The sequence below is a fragment of the Carlito syrichta genome, unplaced genomic scaffold (assembly GCF_000164805.1).
Source record: "Carlito syrichta isolate Samal-C Ts95f unplaced genomic scaffold, Tarsius_syrichta-2.0.1 Scaffold310873, whole genome shotgun sequence".
Lineage (NCBI taxonomy): Eukaryota > Metazoa > Chordata > Mammalia > Primates > Tarsiidae > Carlito > Carlito syrichta.
Window position 1 is genome coordinate 419,429 of NW_007254969.1, and position 20,269 is coordinate 439,697.

The 20,269-nt window shown below is 39.8% G+C and overlaps 1 protein-coding gene across 1 annotated transcript; it reads right to left on the bottom strand.

Moving 5' to 3' along the window:
* Positions 1-1,173: 1,173 nt before the first annotated feature.
* On the bottom strand, positions 1,174-1,852 carry LOC103270946 (BCL2/adenovirus E1B 19 kDa protein-interacting protein 3). The gene has a single exon (XM_008068435.1). It carries the CDS (start codon positions 1,759-1,761, stop codon positions 1,174-1,176), a length of 588 nt encoding a protein of 195 aa, XP_008066626.1. The 5' UTR covers positions 1,762-1,852.
* Positions 1,853-20,269: the final 18,417 nt, after the last annotated feature.

The following is a 20,269-nucleotide window of genomic DNA, read 5'->3' on the forward strand; positions in this document are numbered from 1 at the left end:
GTTATTATTTCTTTAAAGAAGCATTCTATGCCTTTGCCACTTTCTTCTTAAAATCCAGTAACTCATTTGCTGTTTTGATGCTGACCCACAAATATAAAATGCTTTCTTCATTCCTTTTCATCCTTCTTTCTTTTTTCTACTATGACTACAGAGTTTTCAAATAACCCATCTCTGAGTTCACAGATTCTTTCCTTTGCCTGACCTATCCTGCTATTGACGGTCTAATTGCATTTTTCCTCTCATTCATTGTATTTTTCAGCTCCAGAATTTATGTTTGATTTTCTTAAAATATATAATGTCAATGCCTCCGTTAGATTTTTTTGTTTTGGTCATTTATTGTTTTTCAGATTTTTTAATTTTTATTTTATTTTTTAATTTATTCTATTTTTTTAAGGGTTTGGCAAAGATTTATTTTTTTCCATTTCCAGTCTTTTAAAGTTAATACAGATTTGCTTGGAACAAAGCTGATTTCAAGTGCACACAAAAGTTGGGCACAAAGGATAGGATTAAATTCAGCAATCTAAAGGGATAAAGAATAAAAGATAATGAGGAGGTGCCTCAAGGAGAAAACTGAGTATAAAGGTTGAAAAAGTCCTTCCACTGCAAAATCAAGAGCAGTTTATTGTATGAATCTTACAGTGGCAGCCACAGCTATACCTTGGCTTCTATTTACTACTTATTAAGGACAGTTAGCACAATTACATAGTCTTTAGTAGACAACCTACATCCATTTCAATTAAACAGTACTTTCTACAATAGTGTGCATAAGGCCACAATATTTTGGACAAACCCCTTAAGGTAGTGATTTTAATATCAACATTATTCATTCTTTTGAAATATAAAGTGTTTTAACTGAATTAAGGTTACAGTTAATTTTTAAGATACTTCATACATATGACTAGTATCTTAAAATTTATACTTAGATGTTTATATCTAATATTCAGAGAAATTATTGCAGCCTGATAAGCTTATTAATTGATCACACAGGTATAATTACAGGCCAGCATGATTTTAGTGCCTATTCTTTTATTTCACTAAATTAGGAATGCGGCATTTACAGAGCAAGTGAACACCAGTGATGCAGCCACCCAAGGACCCTAACTGCTCTTTAGCTAGCTATGGTGCAAGCTCAGATAGAATCCCACTCTATGAACAAAGTCGGATTCCAATTCTTCATCCAAAAGTGCTGGTGGAGGTTATCAGGCACCTTCCAATATAGATCCCCAATCCAATGGCCAGCAGATGAGACAGCAGCAGGGATGGAAGAAATACTTTTAGAAATTCTGCTGAGAATATGCCTCCTTTCTTCATAACATTTGTGTTTCTCATGCTGAGAGTAACTGTGCACTTTGGGTGTTTAAAGAAGAACTCTTTGGGGGGAATGTTTTCTGGCCAATTTGACCAATCCCAGATCCAATCTGAGTTTTTCTTCAAGATGCTTTCAGTTTCTTTCCATCTCTCAATGTAATCTTCTTCGGACTGGGAACTGTTTTTCTCTCCAATGCTATGGGTGTCTGTTTCAGAAGCTCTATTTGTATCCTGTGGTGTCTGTGAGCAAGATGAGCTGTCACAGTGAGAATTCTTGGACCTACTCAGTCCAGACTCATGCTGGGCATCCAGCAGTACTTTTTCCATGTCACCATTATAAATAGAATCTGAGGTTGGAACACTGCTCCGGTTCTCATTATTGTTTAAATGCAATTCTACCCAGAAGCCCTGCAGGTTCTCCTCCTGCATCCTGGGTGCCCCACTCTGCGACATGGTACTGGAGGGCGGTTGCGGCAGCAGGATCTGCACCAGGCTGCAGGCTGTGCCTTGGCGGTGGACAATCGAGACCAGGAGCAGTCAACGGCAAGCCATGGTGGGAAAAAAGCCTTCTGATTTTTTTAACTGAATTATTTCTTTTTATTTTATTGAAGTTTGCCAATCTCTTGTAAAAGAATTATTCTGAATTATTTGTCCAGTAGTTTGTATGTCCCAATTTTTTTGGAGTCAGCATCTGGGAGATTATTTTGCTCTTTTGGTGATGTTTTATCTCTTTAATTTTTCACATTTCTTGTTGCCTCGCATTGGTGTTTCCAAATTTAATAGAGCAGTCACCTCTTTCAGACTTTACAGGTTATTTTTGCTGCGGAAAGTCTTTCCTCTATGGAGAGATGCAAGGGTGCTTACTGGGTGGGGTGCAGTGGTTTTGGAAGATGCCAACTGTGTGGTCTCTGTGTAACTTTGTTAGCCAAGGTTGATGGTGATAAAGATTAGAGAAAACCTCAGGTATAACGCTATTGTGCCCACAGTGGTAGCAATGATTGTTGGCATATTTGGTGGCAATGCCTGCTAAGGTCCTCCTGACTTTTTTTTCTTCCACTGGGGAAACTATGGCTGAGGGAATCCCTTCTGGCAGTAGGTCTTGTTTGTGAGCTCATTTGCACTGGTGGTGGCACCAGTGTCTGACGTGTGGTACCCCAGGGGTGGCCGTGAAGCGATAGCTTGAAACGTGGGCATTGGAGAGAGGCTATTGCTCTGGAATCCAAAGAAGTAATGGTATTGATGTTCAGGGCACAGGCACTTCTACTGTCATGTTGGTAACAGCCTGTGAGGTTCAGATGTTTGTGAAGCATCTGGAAGATAGAGAATGGAAACAAAGAAATGTATAGAGTTAAAGCAGCTCCAAGGTAAGAGCAGGGTCTAGATACTTATGGTAGCTGAACCCGTGCCTGGAGCACAGGCATGCATAGCAAGGGCTTGGCTCCCAGGTCCAAAGTGAGAACTAGCTCACTATGTTGGTGGCTTCAGTTTCTCAGATGTGGGCAAGCCCAATACAGCCATGGATCCTGAGTCTGAGTGTGAGTACTCTTGGAGCAGACACAGCTCCAGGATCTGGGCATCTGTGGGAGTGAGAGAGAGAGTGGCTACCTTTTCAAAAGCAACTCTGTAGCAGCCCAGTCACTTCTTGTGAGAGAAAGGAGTTGCAGTGGGAATGTCTTATTTGTTAACTCAGTGGCAAGAGATGCCAGTGTCCTCTGGATAGCAGGTCACTGGGACCATCTTGATCCCCACCATTTGATCAATAGCCTCTACATTTCTTCTTTGTTCCTTGGCATCTCACGTATGCCCATCTCACCAGCAATCCTTTCTGTGTGGATATTCTCCATTTTTTTCCACTCCACTGTGTTGCTGCTATTATTTAATGGGCTGTTGAACCCTCACTGGGTTTTTGTGAGGAGGTGAAGGCTGGTATTTACTACTCTACCATCTTGATGGCATCACTCACCTCAATAACTTTTTATTGGCTTTAAAGATACATACACACAAATTCACACACACACACACACACACACACACACACACACACAGATACACCTAAATAACAATAACAGCATCTTGCTAAATTTGTAAACTTTTATGAGTTTCACCCTACCCAACTTCATAGATCACCCTTAAAGAAGTTGACATTTTGCAACTATTTGTTTCTCGTTTTGTAGCCTCTTTTAAAAACTTTTTTATTTTGTTTAGGATGGTCTTTGCAGTTTTTACCTTTCTAAACTTTATGCAGTCAAAATAAAAATTCTCCTTGTATGGCAAAAGAAAAAAAATATTGGTATTCACTATGTGTGTCTAGTTAATTTCATCACACAGTTTTTCAGGATACAGAGCTTAACGTTTTGCCAGAAATAGACATTTGCTAATTTATTTTTAAAACTTTGTTCACTAAATACTTCAGTAAATATAAACATTAAATCTACAAAAATATTTAAAAGAATGTAAGGAGACTGGCGGAGGAGAGAACAAGAAAAAAGTCATGGAAGCATGAATCAGTCACACATATTTGGTTGAGGTAATATTAAAGCATAAAGTATGAGGATAAAAGAGGGGACTGGTGAGGTTAGCACAGCACAAGGCATTGTAGGTCACACTAATTGAATTTTATTCTCTATATTATTTGGTTCTATTTTAGGGACTGGAGAAAACAAGTGTCTCAGAAAGATCATTCTGTCTAGAGAGAGGAGACTAAGTGGGAGGGGTGGGTCTGGAGGATGGGAGACCAATTAGGAATGTGTTGAAGTAACCCAGATGAGAGAAGATTGTCTTTAATTAGGGCACAAAAGGAGAGATAAGTACAGAGGAAGGAGTAGATTCTAGAAACATTTAGCAAGTCTAGAAGGAGAGGCATATTCCAGAAAAACTTAGCAAGTACAGAATAAAAGACATGTTTTAGAAACATTTAATAGGCAAAATCAATGGAAATTAGTGAGGAGTCAAGAAATAGCTTTTCATACAAGTAATTCAACACATGAAGGTGCCACCAAGATGGGGAGCTGATCAGAATGAACAGCAGATTTTCAGCAGAACAGAGGGAAATGGATGAGTTATGTTTTGAATATGTTTGACACTACAAGATTTATTTGGGGCACCTCCAGCTCACCTTGCATACCTTTGAATTCTGCTTAGGCTCCACTTGGAATTTTGTGTCCTTGGAATCTCAGCTTGGAATTTTCTGTGCTAAATTGACCGACTACTTTATGTCTCCTGTTTGTGACCTGGGTCTGGCTTCTTAACTCTGTATCTCAATTTACTGGTTATAGGGAATTTATTTGGTGGCTACTGTTTGTATGTCTTTGCCCCGGATCAGTGATTTGTGGCAATGATGTCTTCCTTGCTTGTTCTTTTTGAGCCCCAGGGTCAATCCTTACCTACATAGATCGGGAAGAACCACTCTTAAGGGGGTTGCCCAAATAGTTCTGTACTGTCCTCTTTGTAAAGGAATTTGAGAAGGAAAATTATCTATCTGGCTGGTGTACAGGCATACTTGTGGGCTTCCCTGACTGTTCATATGACAATTAAGCCATTACCTTTTCAACAGGCATTGTCTAAGTGCCCACTCTATGCCAGTAACGGGAGATTCAGCTGTGGGTGAGATAAGCATAGCCCCTACTCTCCATTATTTTGTAGGTTACTAGGAATAAAAGACAAACAAGAATACTTGGAAGAATAAATCCTCCTTCCCTTTCTCTGCCTTTGGGGGATTTGCTCTGGAAAGAGTATGATAGATCTTATACCCAAAGTCATTCGTATATATAGATTCAAAGAGGTGGGTACTCTGCCTAAGAATTTGCTCTGTCCCAAGGTTTAAAAAATACCACAGAACTTTAGTTTTAAGTTTTCTGTTTCTCCTTAGTGTTTCTGTAGTTAAAGGCAGTCAGATGGGGTAGGAGGCACCACGGCTAGGTGGAACTTTGTAGTGGACTAGTAGGCCCCTGGGAGTAGGAGGTGAACATCTGTTACTGCTTCTCAGAATGTTCTCTTCAAGTGGATACAGTAGGCACTGGGGACGTTCCAGGTCATGTTGTGTTTCTCTTTCTGGGACTACTCTCTCAAAATTACTAAGTGTAAGAGTATGTGATTATGTCTAGCTGGTGTCAGTATGTGTGTAGTCTCTCTGGAGATACCCACTGAAGTTCAGGATATTTCAGGGAACATGGGAAGGTATCTCTTCCATTAGAGGTGGTGAAAGGCGCTCTACTGAAGCACACATTCCCCAACTCCACGCCTCTCCATCCCTGATTTCCATGGGTTGTCCCAGATGAATAACCCAGACCATGAGACACATATTGGTGAAGACTATTTTGTCTGTGGATTGCCCTTTGGATTAGGAAAAAGATAAAGTCCCCTTTCCAAGCTGAGCTTAACTGAATAATTCAGGAAAGAAAAAATACCATCACATCAAGCTTCTTCTGGTTATCTATCAGCATCCCCTGAGAGTCAGATCAAAGACAAAACAGTACTTCTCTGTCCTCCTGAAACTCAGGGCAAGCCACTTTCTGCTCCTAGTGACATTCTCTTGGTGACAATTTTCTATTCAAGGGATATCCTTACCCTGAATAATAATCCCCTCCAAAATTCTAAGTTTAAGGAAAAACAAGGAAGGAGGTAAGAAAGAGAAAATTGGTTACAGTCAAAGAGAAAGGTGATAGGAGACTTATTTTATTTTATTGAGTTGGAGTCTCACTCTGTCACCCAGGCTGGAGTGCAGTGGCATGCCCACAGCCACTGCAACCTCGACCTGCTGGGCTCAGGTGATCCTTGAGCCTCAGCCTTCCAAGTAGCTGGAACTACAGGTACGAGCTACCACACCTCGCTTATTTTTTGATTTATTATAGAGACGAGGTCTCACCAAGTTGCCTGGGCTGGTCTCAAATCCCTGAACTCAGGTAATCCTTTCGCCTCAGCCTCCCACAGTGCTGGGATTACAGGCTTGAGCCACCGTGCTCAAATTTCTGATGCAGAAACATGTGGACTTTGGAGGCCATGCTGATCTGGCATAAGACACTAATGGGAACGTCTGCTTGGAAGTCTGCTGCCTCCTCTGGAAGCCAGGGTAGGGTTGTGCTGCCTTGAGAGTGTACCAGGATATGAGACAGAGCATCTGCCCTAGAAGGTAGTGGGGTCAGGCGTGGATCCTGGGCAAGCTATTTAGCCTCTGTTTCCTCATTTGTAAAATAATAAAAGTACTTACCTCATAGAATTATTATGAAAGCCAACTGAATGAGTTAATGTTTATAAAGTGTTTAGAACCAACAATGCTTGGCATATAGAGTGCTGAGAGAGTGTTTGTCCAAAAGTAGACCCATTCAATGGGCTGAAGTCACTCCCATACAAAGCCACATGCTATGGTAGAGGGCAGCTAAGTCGGATGTCCAGAACACCTAGATCTGACTGTGGCCAGCATTATCTGATGCAGTGGGTTATAAGGCAATGCAAGATGATGAGGAGGGAGGAATATGCCAGAATAAAGGTCATACATAGGTCCATACACAGAGGATCCTTTGCACACACTCGCTAAAGCGTGTGATGTTGGAAGGGGTTAGAGGATTGCACACCTTGATAGTCAGTTTGCAATACTGAGATTTTAAAGTGTTAAGCGGCCTTAGGCTGATACATCTCCCAGTTCTTGGATCATTCTTTGGGCCTTGAGTTACTTCTAGAATAAGTTTGAACCACTAATTTGTTTTCTCCATATGAGAGAGAGGTTCTAATCTGTTTGAGCTCCATAAACACTCTTCTAGTAGTGCAGCCTCTTTCCTTGTCAAACAGATAGATGCCCAATAAACACTTGCTGAATGGCTGTTCAATTCTGGTCTAAGATTCCTGATTACTGAGGAGACAACCACGGATTGGGAGAATGCATTTGTAAGGGGCTAATATTCAAAACCTATCTCATCAGGGGCTAGTATCCAAAATGTAGAAGGAACACAAAGAACTCAGTAGTGACAAAATAAAAAACACAATAAAAAACTGGGATTTCTCAAAATGACCAAATATGTATAAATATGCTCATCATCCTTGACCATCAGGGAAATGCAAATTAAAATCACAGTGAAATATTACCTCACACCTGCAAGAATGGTTATTACCAGAAAGATAAAAGAAAACAAGTGTTGACAAGGGTGTGGAGAAAAGCGAACACTTGGGTACTGTTGGTAAGAATGTAAATTAATACAGCCATTACGGAAAACAGGATAGAGGTTCCTCAGAAAATTAAAAATAGAATTACCATTTTATCCAAGAATCTCATTACTGAGTATATTTCCTAAGGAATTGGAATCAATATGATGAAGAGGTATCTGCACCCCGTGTTCACTGCAACATTATTCCCAGTAGCTATGATAGAGAAACAACAGAGATGTCCATCATATGATGAATGGGTGGAAAATGCGTCATGGAAACCCGTTGAAATATGATTCAGCCTTAAAACGGAGGGTGGGGCTGGGAATTTGTCATATGCAACAATAGGATGAAACTACAGGGCCTTTTGCTAAGTGAAATAAACCAGGAACAGAAGGGCAAATACTGCATGATCTCACTTATAAGTGGAATTTTTAAAACTTGAACTCAGAAGTAGCAAGTAGAATAACAGAGGATGGGGCAAGGGTAGATGAGAAAAGGGGAGATGTTTATTTAAAAGTGCAAAGTTTCACTTAGAAGGAATAAGCTTAAGTGATCCATTACACAGCATGGTGACTATAATAAACAGTAATGCATTATATATGCAACTTGGCGAGACCTCATCTCTACAATAAATCAAAAATTAGCCGGGTGTGGTAGCGCCCGCCTCTAGTTCCAGCTACTCGGAAGGCTGAGGCGGAAGGATCGCTGGAGCCCAGCAGGTCGAGGCTGCGGTGGCCAGGAGCGGCCACTACACTCCAGTCTGGGTGACAGAGTGAGACTTCAACTCAAAAAAAAAAAAAAATATATATATATATATATATATATATATATATGGCACAACAGCAGATTTTTTAAGGTTTTAGATTCAAGGGGTGCATCTGCAGGTTTGTTACATGGGAATATTGTATGGTGGTGAAGTTTGCGCTTCTATTGAGCCTGTCGTCCAGGTGGTGAGCATGGTGCCCAATAGACAATTTTTCAATGCCTGGCCCTCTCTCTCTGTCCTCACTTAATGAGGAGTCCTCACCGTCTGTCAAACCGAATACTGCACGTTCTCACTTATAACTGGGAGCTAAACACTGAGTACACATGGTCATAGGATGGGAATCACAGTAGATTTTAAATGTTTTCACCACAAAAGAATGATAGGTGAGGTGGCAGTTTTGTTAATTAGCCTGCTTTAATCATTCCACATTGTAAACATATATCAAAACATCACACTGTAGCCCATAAATATATTCACAATTGCTATTCATCTATAAAAATAACATGTTTAAAAGTTTAATAAAATAAAAATGGAAAGAAAGGACCCTGGTTGCTTGCCATCAGCTCTCTTTGGTACTTAGGCTGTTGTTCAGATGAAATGATTTCCTGTCCGTTCTCTTAGTTTCTCTTCCCATCTATTCTGCAGAGCCCTGTTTTCTACCTGTGACTTTCGATCTCTTCCTCTCTGTATCCCATTTGCTTTGTAGTGTAAAACAGTACAAGGTGCTGTTTTTGCAGCTTCTTCCTGTCACCTCCCCAACAGCATCTCTAATAGCTGGTGGTACCCTTCTCTACTGAATTTACCGTGTAGCCTCAGTAATCTTATTCAGCTCCAACCACTGATCATTCACCACACTGTTCTCCTTGAGTACTTTTCCTTCCTCCCTGACCCAATCATCACATTTTATATCTCTACATTTTTGTAATTTAGGCTGACCATCATTGATGTCCACTCACATTTTTAAAGTGCTAATCCCACAGCAATTACATTTGAACAAAAATAGTTCCCAGCCCGGACACGTGGCACAGAGTAAGTGATGTAAACACTGATTGAATGACTGATGGAATTGGTCAACTACTCGTTTTCGAATACTTATTGGGTTATTTTGGTACCCGGACTCCATCTGTTCCAGAAGTTAAAAATAAAATGAGAATTCAATTAAAAGTATGCACACAATTCACTCAGTGTTATGCCAGAACTCCTGAGAATACCCTACTTTCTAGCCTATCAGAAACCGAACTGTGCATATGCCAATAAAGAAAACACCTTAGAATGCCAAATTGTTTAATTAGATACATCAGTGAATATGCAAAATAGTAAAGTTTTTTTGAAGCAACATATCCTGCCTTTAAGCTTTTTGCCCCTATTTTCTGCAGAGAGAAGATGTCAAAAAATGTGAAGAACTTAGCCATATAGTGCCTTCTGCTCCATTTGTCTCCTTTGAGGATGGTCAAGTTTGGCGGGCAGAAACACAGCAGTCACTTTGCTCTCTACCTTTTAGTCCTCATCTCAAAGCTCTGGGTCCATCCCAGAGCTCATTCCAGAGTTTGAATTGTTCTTTGGCTAGAAAGAAACCTCTAATGGGTGTACACTAAAGCCCAGTGGTCTCTTTCTAATCCCAGTTTAGCTTGGAAATCAGAAGAAACATTTTCCTTTCTAGACAGATAGCTTTCATATTTCTTATGGTTCTCAACACATATTTAATTCTGTTCAAAGTCGGTGACTAAAAGAATTCAATAAATTAGCTGATCAACTAATCCTGTTATGGTGTCATTTCTCATTTTCAAGATTCACATTCTGAGAATTTCTGGTGTAAGCAAAACAACAACAGCTTCTTTCTAGATACCATGACTAGTACAGAGATACCGCAAACAAACCCCATCCTTGCAAGCTTCCAAACAGAGCTGGGTAAGCACCTGAGAATGTTGGGGGAGAGAAGTGAGGGTGAATGTTGAAAAAGAAATCCACACACTCCAGAAAAGTGATCAGGTAATCTTCAGATCTCCTTCCAATCCTGAGGCTCTAAGGGATTCTCTGAATCATTCCTGCAAATACTCAACACATTCAACAACTATTTACTGGGTATATACCTTACTTCAGGAAGTATGCTAAGCACTGTGGATACTGAGTAGAGGAATACATAATACCTATTGCTAGATTCGTGAAAATGCACATGTGCAATCAAAACGTTCAAAATGAATTCTTCCATTTTTCTTTCTAAAATGTTCTAACTCCACAGTCTCCTTCTCAGTCATCACAACCAGTTAGCCCATTAAAATATGGGAAGTACCAGTGAGGTTTTTTCTTCAACCCCCATCACCAGTGGGTCCCTGAATCTGATCACTTCTTTCTTACTAATTTCCCTCTCCCTGGCTTCTGCACTCGCACTGCCATTACCTTGGCTTGGGTCTTTGTTGTTTCCTGCTTGAATTCCTGCTACAGTCTGAAGGGTGCAGGAAGCGACCAGAGGGGTGGCTCCCAAAATGGTGCCGAGCATGGCCCCACCCTACTCCCATGCAGCTCCTCCAATAGAAACATAGCACAGCCCCTTCCGGCCCCTGTCAGGCTAATAAATACAGCCCACTCCCTGCAACTCTCTCTCTCTTTTTTTCCTCCTTTACAGATCCTCTCTGTAAAAGCCCCTTTAATAAATCTCTTGGTCCTGGCCGGGTGTGGAGTCATTACTGGTGCCGAAATTCTTACACAGTCTCCCAATGGGTCTACTGGTTTCTATTCCTACTCCTGTACAACCCATCCTGTGCACAGAAGTGATCTCTTTGCACACAAATCTGTTACATCTCTGCGTAAAATCCTTCAATGACTTTCCATGGTCTTCAGCATAAAACCAAACAACCTGGCTCAGCACAGAGGTCCTTTGTTATATAGCCATTTGTGACTTGTTTCATTCTTGCCCATTACGCTTTCAAATCCTGTGTCTTAGTCATGTGAACTGTCCTGCAGAGGTTAAAGACCTGGTCAGATCCATTTCTTACGGGCTGGGTGTCCTGTACCACTGCATGACACAACTTTGTGAATGGCGCTCCTGGAAACGTGCAATGTGACTGGCCCAATGTGACTTTGAGTAACTTCACTTCTGGCTGCTCAGTCTCTTCTAAAAATTAGGGATAATATATGTGCTCCCATTACAAGCAGTTCTGTGAGGATTCAAGGACTCAACATATAAAGTATCTTAGCTCAAGAATTAGCTCTGCTGGTAAATTTTTCCCAAATCCGTCCCTCTATCAGACTAGTTTGAGTTTGCCCTTTCTCCAAGTCCTGCTCTCTAAATACCTCCCCCAAGACTTTTAATACACTGCCTTGAAATTATTCTGGAATGTTTCACCTTGACAATTTTCAAACATATAGAAAAGTGGAAGAAGAGTAGAAAGCAGATTTATCAAGTAATTACCATCCTTGTTTCCTCCTCTCTCTTCTCCCCCCTCTTTCTGTCTCTCTCTCCATACATACATCCCCTACGCACGTATACATACACACATGTAACACATATATACGTGTGTATAGATACATATATATTTAAATCTTTTAATATTGTCATTTGTATGCAAGTTACCAGCATAAAGATATGTAGCCTAATTTTTTCTAAGAAGAATAAGGACATTCTCAAATATAAAGATATTTTTGGTACCATCTTGTTCCCCTCTTTTATAGTAGTTAATTTATTCTTATTCATAGTTGAAGAATGAAATAATCAAGAATATATTCAACAGTGAGCTTAATAAGAACAATCATGCGACACCTTTTCCAGACACAAAGAGATGTGTTTGGCTTCAGTCACGACCAGATGGCCCTCTCTCTTCGGGACTTTCTATCTCAAAGAAGCTGGCATTTAAACAGGCAGATGGCTATGAATGGTTCTGTGGCAAACATGTTTATAGTTCAGTGGAATATTCACTTGGATACTAAAAGACAAAAGAGATATTTCTTGCCTTCCATCATAATTTTTTCTCTGTTTTCTTCCAGTTGGTAAACTAGTCTCTGAAAAACCGTGTCTTCAAAGTGGAATCCATCTCCGGGTACAAGCTGGCCTGCACCATCTGAGGTAAATTAACTGACGGCATCCGTCTTTCACACCTTAATACAATACAGCACACAATTTGATTCAAGTCAGAGAGAATAGCAAAGTTCCTACCCCCTGCGAGTCCATAACACTGAAGTGCACATTCTTTAGATGTAGTACTTTTCTTAGATCCTGACAGAGGTGAATATTTTATGGGAACAGCTGTTAGACAACTTAAAGTGGAGATGTCAAACTGTCACCGTTAATTGTCAACAAAGCAAATTAGAATACTCAACATAGAATCTTCAATAGAGGAGGTGGTAAATCTGAGTGAGCCAGTGAATTAAATCATAGAATAACTATTATTTTAGGGTTGTGAAGGGAATCAGGATATGCCATCCCCAAAATATACCACCTTGACATACAAATTATTTTGAGCTGAAGATGTTTGAATTCTCAAAATCCCTTATCTGCCTACAAGCAGAGGATCCCAACACTACTCACTCATTATCCATCTCCTTTCTAGGAGCAACTCTAAATTTCTCTCTGGAAGTTCTTTAACACACCCAGACAAACATTGTCACAAACTACCACCCATCTCCCCTTCTAAGAGTCCATTTACTTTCCAAAATTCACTTGTTATTCATTAGCACTCTTTCTCACTCTCTTTTTCCCCTATTAAGGTAAGTATATAGTACACTCAAAATTCTAACCAACTCTTTGAATTACTCATTACTGAGTGCTCCCATGGGTATGGTGCAATATATATGCTAATAAACTTGTTTGTTTTTCTCGTCAATCCATTTTTTTTTGACAGCCTAATTTTACAGGGTCCCAGTCAGAGAACCTAGAAGAGTTCAAGGAGGACTTTTTCCTCCCCTAAAGCTGTACGAAACCCCTGTGATCAGTTAGTAGATGGGTTCACTGTAGCACAGAAAGATCACAAACCAGCAAAGCCAGTCTTGAATCTAAGGCTTCCTTCCTAGCCCAGTTTGTTTCCAATACACGGTGCTCGTTAGTAAATACCAGGGATGGTTACTTGAAATGAGCAGCATTAAAATAATAACAGGAAGCCAGCTAAATGCTTCGGAAAATGAAAACCGCCATGGAAGTCAGTCATCTAGTTTCTTTTGTTTACAGCTACTTTACCAAGGGTGAGAGAGCTGTGGCCATCTGGAGTAACACACGTTTTGCATTTAGTGGAAATGAATAGTGCAAACCAACCGGAGGGGTCTGTTTAAGTTAGTTCAGCTTTTCTTTGCTTTTTCATTTTTAATAGGATGCTATAAATTTTAAATGTTTGTATATGAGTGAAGCATTCAATAGACCGTCTCTTGAAATTTCACTTTCACAATGAATTCAAATAGCTTAGGGAAAAGCTAGTCATATGGTTGGAAAGCTGCTGAAAGAGACAACAAAATGAGTGTAGGATGAGGTTTCCCAGGATCCAGTGTTGAATCCAGTGCTCCATCAAGATACTCAAAAAGGGGGAGGAGTCCCCACTATTAAGAAGCACATACGTGGCACCACACTGAGAGGTGACATAGGACAGGGAGATATATCTAAATGCGTTAGAAATAGCATGAAAAATTTAAAAACTTCTTTGAAAAAGTACTTACTTATAAATGAAAAAAGAATTTAATAGCAACAGTAACTATAAATGAACCCTCCCTGTGACTGCTGGGTCCCCACCCATCCCTACACATTGCTCTGTTGGCTTTCTCTATGTTCCAGCCACATTTCCTAGAGTTCCTTGAATATGTCCTGATGCTGGCATTCGTACATGCCTCTTCTGCAGGAAACCTGGCTTCCCACAGTCCCCACTCCATTCACCTGACAAATCGTTACTGATCCCACAAGTCTCGCATAAAACAACTGCTTCTCAGGGAAACTTTCCCTGATTTCCTAAAAATAAATTAGATCTCCCTATTTTATGTTCTTGTGGCCACTTAACAGTTTTTTGTGATGATCATGGTTCTTTTTTTTTCCTTTTAATTTTTTTTTCCTTTTAAAGATGTAGGGTACAATTCAGGGTTAGCTATACAAATGCTCATTATGTAGGTACCCTTGTTAATGAGGTATGCCGACCCCTTCTCTGGCAGATTCCCATTACTGCCAATCCAGTTTCCCCACCCCCTGCCCAGCAATTTCCCACTACTGCCAATCCTTCTCTTATAGTATTACGATAATTGTTCAAGTTCTGCTTATGAGTGAGAACATGTGAACCGCAGTTCTTTGTTTCTGTGAAAGATCACTCAATATTATAGACTCTAAGTTCATCCCGGTTGCTGTGAAGTTCATGATTTTGTTCTTTATGGCTGTGTAATATTCCATCATGTGCATGTACCACATTTTTTTAAATCCAGTCCTCTTTTGATGGGCAGCACGATTGGTTCTATGTTCTTGCTACTGTGAACAATGTTGCAATAAACATATATGTGCTGGTATCTTTTTTATAGAGTGATTCGAATTCTTCTAGGTATCTTCCCAGTAGGGGGATTGCAGGGTCATATTGAAGGTTGATTTGGGGATCTTTTAGGAATCTGCAAAGTCAAAGAAAGCATCAGCCCCATTACAAAGTGGGCAAAAGATATGAATAGACAGCTCTCAAAAGAAGACGTATGAGCAGCCAGCAGATACATGAAAAAATGCTCAGCCTCACTAGTCATACAAGAAATGCAAGCTAAAACTCCAGTTAGGATGGGTATTATCCATAACTCAAAAAACAACAAATGCTGGAGAGGATGTGGCGAAAAGGGAGCATTTCTACACTGTTGGTGGGAGTGTAAACTAGATCATGGTTCTTTTAATTTCTTGTTCAATGCATCTTCTAGGAGACCCTTAATTCTATGAGTTCAGAGGCAATGTATGTATCCCAAGTTCTCTATACAATGCCTGGCACCAAAGTGTTCAGTAAACACTCATTGAGCAAGTTAACAACTGGTTGGTCTTTTCCGGTAAATAAAATACTTTCACTTCATAAAGAAAGTGGGTATAATTTAATAGCTCCCTAAAATTGCCAGCAATTGAATCAAATTTTTATTTATCTTTGGTTATTCAGAGTGTTGGAAGTTGAAATCTAGAGTATAATATTATAGCCCTTTTTATATTATATGCAATTATTTTAAATGTTTTATATTTTATATACATATTATTATAGGCCCTATTATCCCCAAGAATTCTCACACATTGAAGTTTTTGCATACAGGTAGGAAACACCTAATTGGATTCTTTTGGTTTCCTTTTTTTTATTTCATTCATTAATTCATATGTTCTTTCCTCTGCTCTGTCATGGGAGGTATGAAAGGTGCTGTGCTTGTTTATGCTACCTTCTAACCTAGAAAAAATGATGGTGGAAGAGTTGGAGCCACAAGGAAGGCTAAGAGGGAGCAAGGAGTCTGCAACAGTCCCAGGCTTCATAATAAACTTATTGACTAGTAGTCTGGCAGCTTAGAAAGCACTGAACTTCATACCCTCCAAAGCTTTTCCCACTTGATCCATTGCAAGGCTGGCCCCATGCAAAAGACTTCTCATTCTAGGACCTGGGCACTTGGAAGGGCTTTGACTCAGGTCACCTAGAGAACTGTGTCCCCTGAGATTTATCAGGTCACAGAGCAATCCTGTAGCTAGGCTGGCACCTTCCAAGATGGGGCATCCAGAACCTTAGAGAATTGAGAGTGCGTCTGTATATTATGACACAGGAAGAAAATACATTAATCATCTTTGATAAAGTTGGACGATAATGTTTTTTATTCTACTTTCTAAACTATCATGAGCCTGATTAAGTTACTTTTGAATTTTTTTTTTAATTAAGGAAAAATGTAAACCCCACAATAAATACCTTGTCCGGTTCAAAGCTCTTCACCACTTTACCAGTGTGGGCCAAGCGGTCATGGAGGGAAAGAGGTAGAGGTAGACGGATCCCAGTGGAAATGGCCACAGGCCTGGCAATGCCCATTGGTATCCACTATTTAGTGAATATGTTTTCAGCAGACTGGATTAGTGTGTAAGTATGAAAGCCAATAAAACATGGAATATAGTGCCTAGCCAAGGAAACCATTCTTCTAGAGATATTTATTCTCTCTAAAATCTAGACTCCTTTGGTTAGTACAGGAGTATCTCTTAATTAAATATCTTTCTTCCATAGCTTCCATAGATAATAGACTTATAGAGTCAGGAGAAATGTTCCTATATTCACTTAATCTATAATGTTGACTTTCGACAGTTCTATGCATCTACCAATAAACACAGACAAGAGTCTTTCTATTTGTAAATACCCCCCATCTGTTGACAAATGAGTCATTTCTGTTGTCTATGACTTTTATGAAGATTTATATTTTTATATGAGAATAATTGGTCAACTTCTACAACTAAATCTCACAAGGACTGGTGGGGGAGGCAGAAAAGAGACAGCAAAGGGAAAGCTGAGAGAGGGGATACCAGAACTCTCTGGGCATGGTAAGGCTGAATACACCAAATGTGTGGAAAACCACTTCCCAGTTGGACAGATGCCAGTTCGCCTAGCAGCTTTGTGGAACTAGCACAATGCAGCTTTACTTCTGGTTCCAGTGTAATATGCTTTGTGAAATCTTCTGCCAACAGGCTACTAAAAAAAAAATTCCAAACAAATCACTCTTTGGCCTGGATTTTTAATTTTTTATGTCTCATACCTTTGGAAAATCAAAATAAGTCTGACACTGAATGATGCATAACTTTTAAGAAATAATGAGGTAAAATGCTACTTCTGCATTAAACAGCCCAATGAGCTATTGTACAGGAAACTGACAAAATGGAACTAAAGTCATTAATACAATGAAAATGGTAAGTGCTTGTCTCCCTTAGGTACTCATTAAGGTTATGTGTAGAAAAAAAATGCAGTTGAATATTTTTTTTCTTATTTTGGGTGCTGTGATAGATTGACTACACAAATGGCCCCAATTCTTTATCCATTTCCCATATACATACCCTGTGTAATATGATTTAGTAATGGCTCTTAGTCAAGAGGCTAACTCTATTTCCCTACTCCTTGAATCTGGTCCAGTTATGTGACTTGCTTGAGCCAATCAATGCAGTATAAGAAGAATGTGCCATTTCTGAGCCTCGGCTTCAACTGGTCTTGTGTGCTTCTCTCTGCCTCTGTCTTTCTTTCTCTCTCTGTCTCTCTGCCTCCTGCAAAAGTATAAGAGAAAGTTGGGCAAGGCTGTTGTAAGATGAAGAGTACATGACGCAGAACTGGGTTGTTCCAACTGAGGCCAACTTAGACCACTTAGCAATCTTGGTCAAACCAAGACCATCTGATTCTAAGTTCAGTGTTCTGGGAGACTGCACTGGAAAGAAAAGGTGATAATAGCAGTGGAGTTGATGTTGATGGTGATAATGAAAAAGAAGAAACAATAGAGATATTATCTGTGATAATATGGGTGTGGCAGAGATAATGATGATTGTTAATATTTATTGAATACTTATTATGCATCACTTTACAAAAAGCTTTATATGCAGTATAATTGAATCTTCATAATATTTCCTGAAGTAGTTATAATTTTTATCTCTATTTTACAGATGATAAGCCAGACTCAGAGTAGTGAAGAAACTTGTCCAGGATTAATAGATGGTAAATAAAAGAACTGATATTCAGATTCCTGTGTGCCTGGTTCCAGAAATTTCTACATCTCCATGCTGTCATGCCTTCTCCAAATACCTGTACACATCACTGATTTAACTGATATGCAAAGTAAAGAAAAAGAAACTAAAAATAACACCAGGGAGATATAATCAACAAATCATAACCAAAATGTGGTTGTTTAATTCCATTATCTTATAAAAAATAATCTACTTATTTGCCCTTTGTGTATCACTTCCTTTGGGCCAGTGGGACAATCGTGCCTTAAGTGCTTGTGCAATGGGCTTGCCTGCTGTAGCATGTGGAATCCTTTGACCTCCATGCAAATAAGCCTGGGATATCTCCTTGAAAAATAAAGGAATGAAGGAAGTCCCAGTTACAGGGAAGGAAGTCCCAGTCATCCTATCTGTCCCAGACAGAGCTATCATAAGCCAACCAGCCCCAGGTGATCCACCAGTTGACTACCTGCCTGTGAGTAAGCTCAGCTGAGACCAGCTAAGCCTGGCCCAGACAGGAACTGTCCAATTAAACCCGATCTGCAGAATTGTGAGCCAAGCAAAGGGTTGTTTAAAGACACCAAATTTTGGGATCATTTGTTCCCCAGTAATAGCTAATGAACACAGAGCTCACTGGAACAGCACAGTCCCTGCATATAGGCATCCACACCAGCCATGTCAGTCTTCAGAAACTGGTACATTAATATTCAGAGCCGAGAAGAGCTTCAACAGCACAGTTCTCACATTGTACCTTGAGAGATTCGAGCCAGCTTATCAGGATGTTGTTTTCCTGGCTTTCCAATAGTAAGATCCGTTGTACCATTGTGTTTTTTGCAGCGAGATAAATCTTGCCCTTTCAATATTTAATGCTCTACTGCTCTTACATCCTACGTCCTTTGATCAAGTCTCATCATTGGCTCTTCCCTGACTCAGCTCAAGGGAGCCATTTGTGGCCAAACAGATGATATTCCATCAGCATCGCCCTGGGTCTGTAGAATACTATGCATCTGTCAAAATCATCTTAAGCCACCTTTCAGAAAGCTTTTCTGGAAGTTCTTAAAGGTGTTGATTTAATATCTCCAGTAAGATGCCCTACAGAGGGTGTTTTCATTCTCCATAAGAACTAGCTGTTGATGCCCCTGATAGAATGCCATAATTGAAATTATATATGAATCTGTCTAGCCCAATCAAATTTTGTAAATTCTTCAAAATCAGAGACCATATCTTATTCCTCTTTGAAATCTCCATGCTTAGTGCAAAGTCTAACTTAAGTTTTCAGTCTGTTATATGAAATGAAAGAAAGAATCAATAAACCATGTGCTTTGGGCAGGCCCAGTCTCATACTGATTCATTGATGGGATCACACTATGAGAGTGTTCTATTCTTTTTTGTTTGGCAGATTTGTTTGAGCCACTTTGAAATGTTAGGTTTTTTCTGGTTTCTTTTGGTATACAAGATTTTGTCTTTGCAGTCTTAATTTACATGTAATAAATGCCAATGTAGAATTTCCTTTGCTTTGGTGTGTCTACAAACGCAAAGGATTAAGACATAATAAATGGAGAGAAACACCCAAATAATTCTAGATATAGGTAAAGGGAAAGCTGTAGTTATTATAAAGAGTATTTGCTTAAATATTACCTTCTGCATTAGGACAATACATATGACCCCACATAAAACAGCAACTTCTCCATGACAACTCCTACTGTACAAATGTTGCTTACTCTGCTCTATTTTTTCAAAGTATTTACTGTCTTTAGATATACCATCCTAAATCCTGGAAGATACTAGGTATTCAATAAACACTGGTTAAATGAGCAAACATATCCATGGCTATTGTGGTAGGCAGAATTTTAGATGATCTCTGCAATTCTCCCAGGTGTGCACACTTGTGTGATCACCTCCACCTGAGTCTGAGCAGGACTGATATTGCTCTCTAATGCCATGATTAGATGATGCAATGCGGTAAAGATGAAGGGATTTTACAGATATTATTAGGATCCATAAATTAATACAGATTAATATGTTTGAGTCTGACCTAATCAGGAACAGAATTCTGCCAACAACCGGTTAGCTCAGAAAAGAAGACCGAGACTCAGAGAAGTCTGCAGCCCAGCTCATACTTCGACTCAGCCTTATGACACCCTCAGTGGAAGACCCAACAGAGCTGTATATGGACTCTTGACCCACAAGGATTGTTAGACAATAAATGTGTGTTGTTTTAAGTTGTTAAATTTGTGGTCATTTGTTATGCAACAATGGAACACATACAACTATGAACTAGTATTAAAAGGGGAGGGGGACGGGAGGAACCAAGCAACCCTAATAATCACCTGTTTGATCCAAATAATCATCTTTCTGACCACAGATGGCTCCCTTGAACTGGGCTGGGGGAGAGAAAATGGAGAGCCAATGTTGAGACTCCA

Excerpts from the sequence above, each read along its gene's own strand:
- LOC103270946 (XM_008068435.1), bottom strand. The coding sequence starts at position 1,761 with ATGTCGCAGAGTGGGGCACCCAGGATGCAGGAGGAGAACCTGCAGGGC.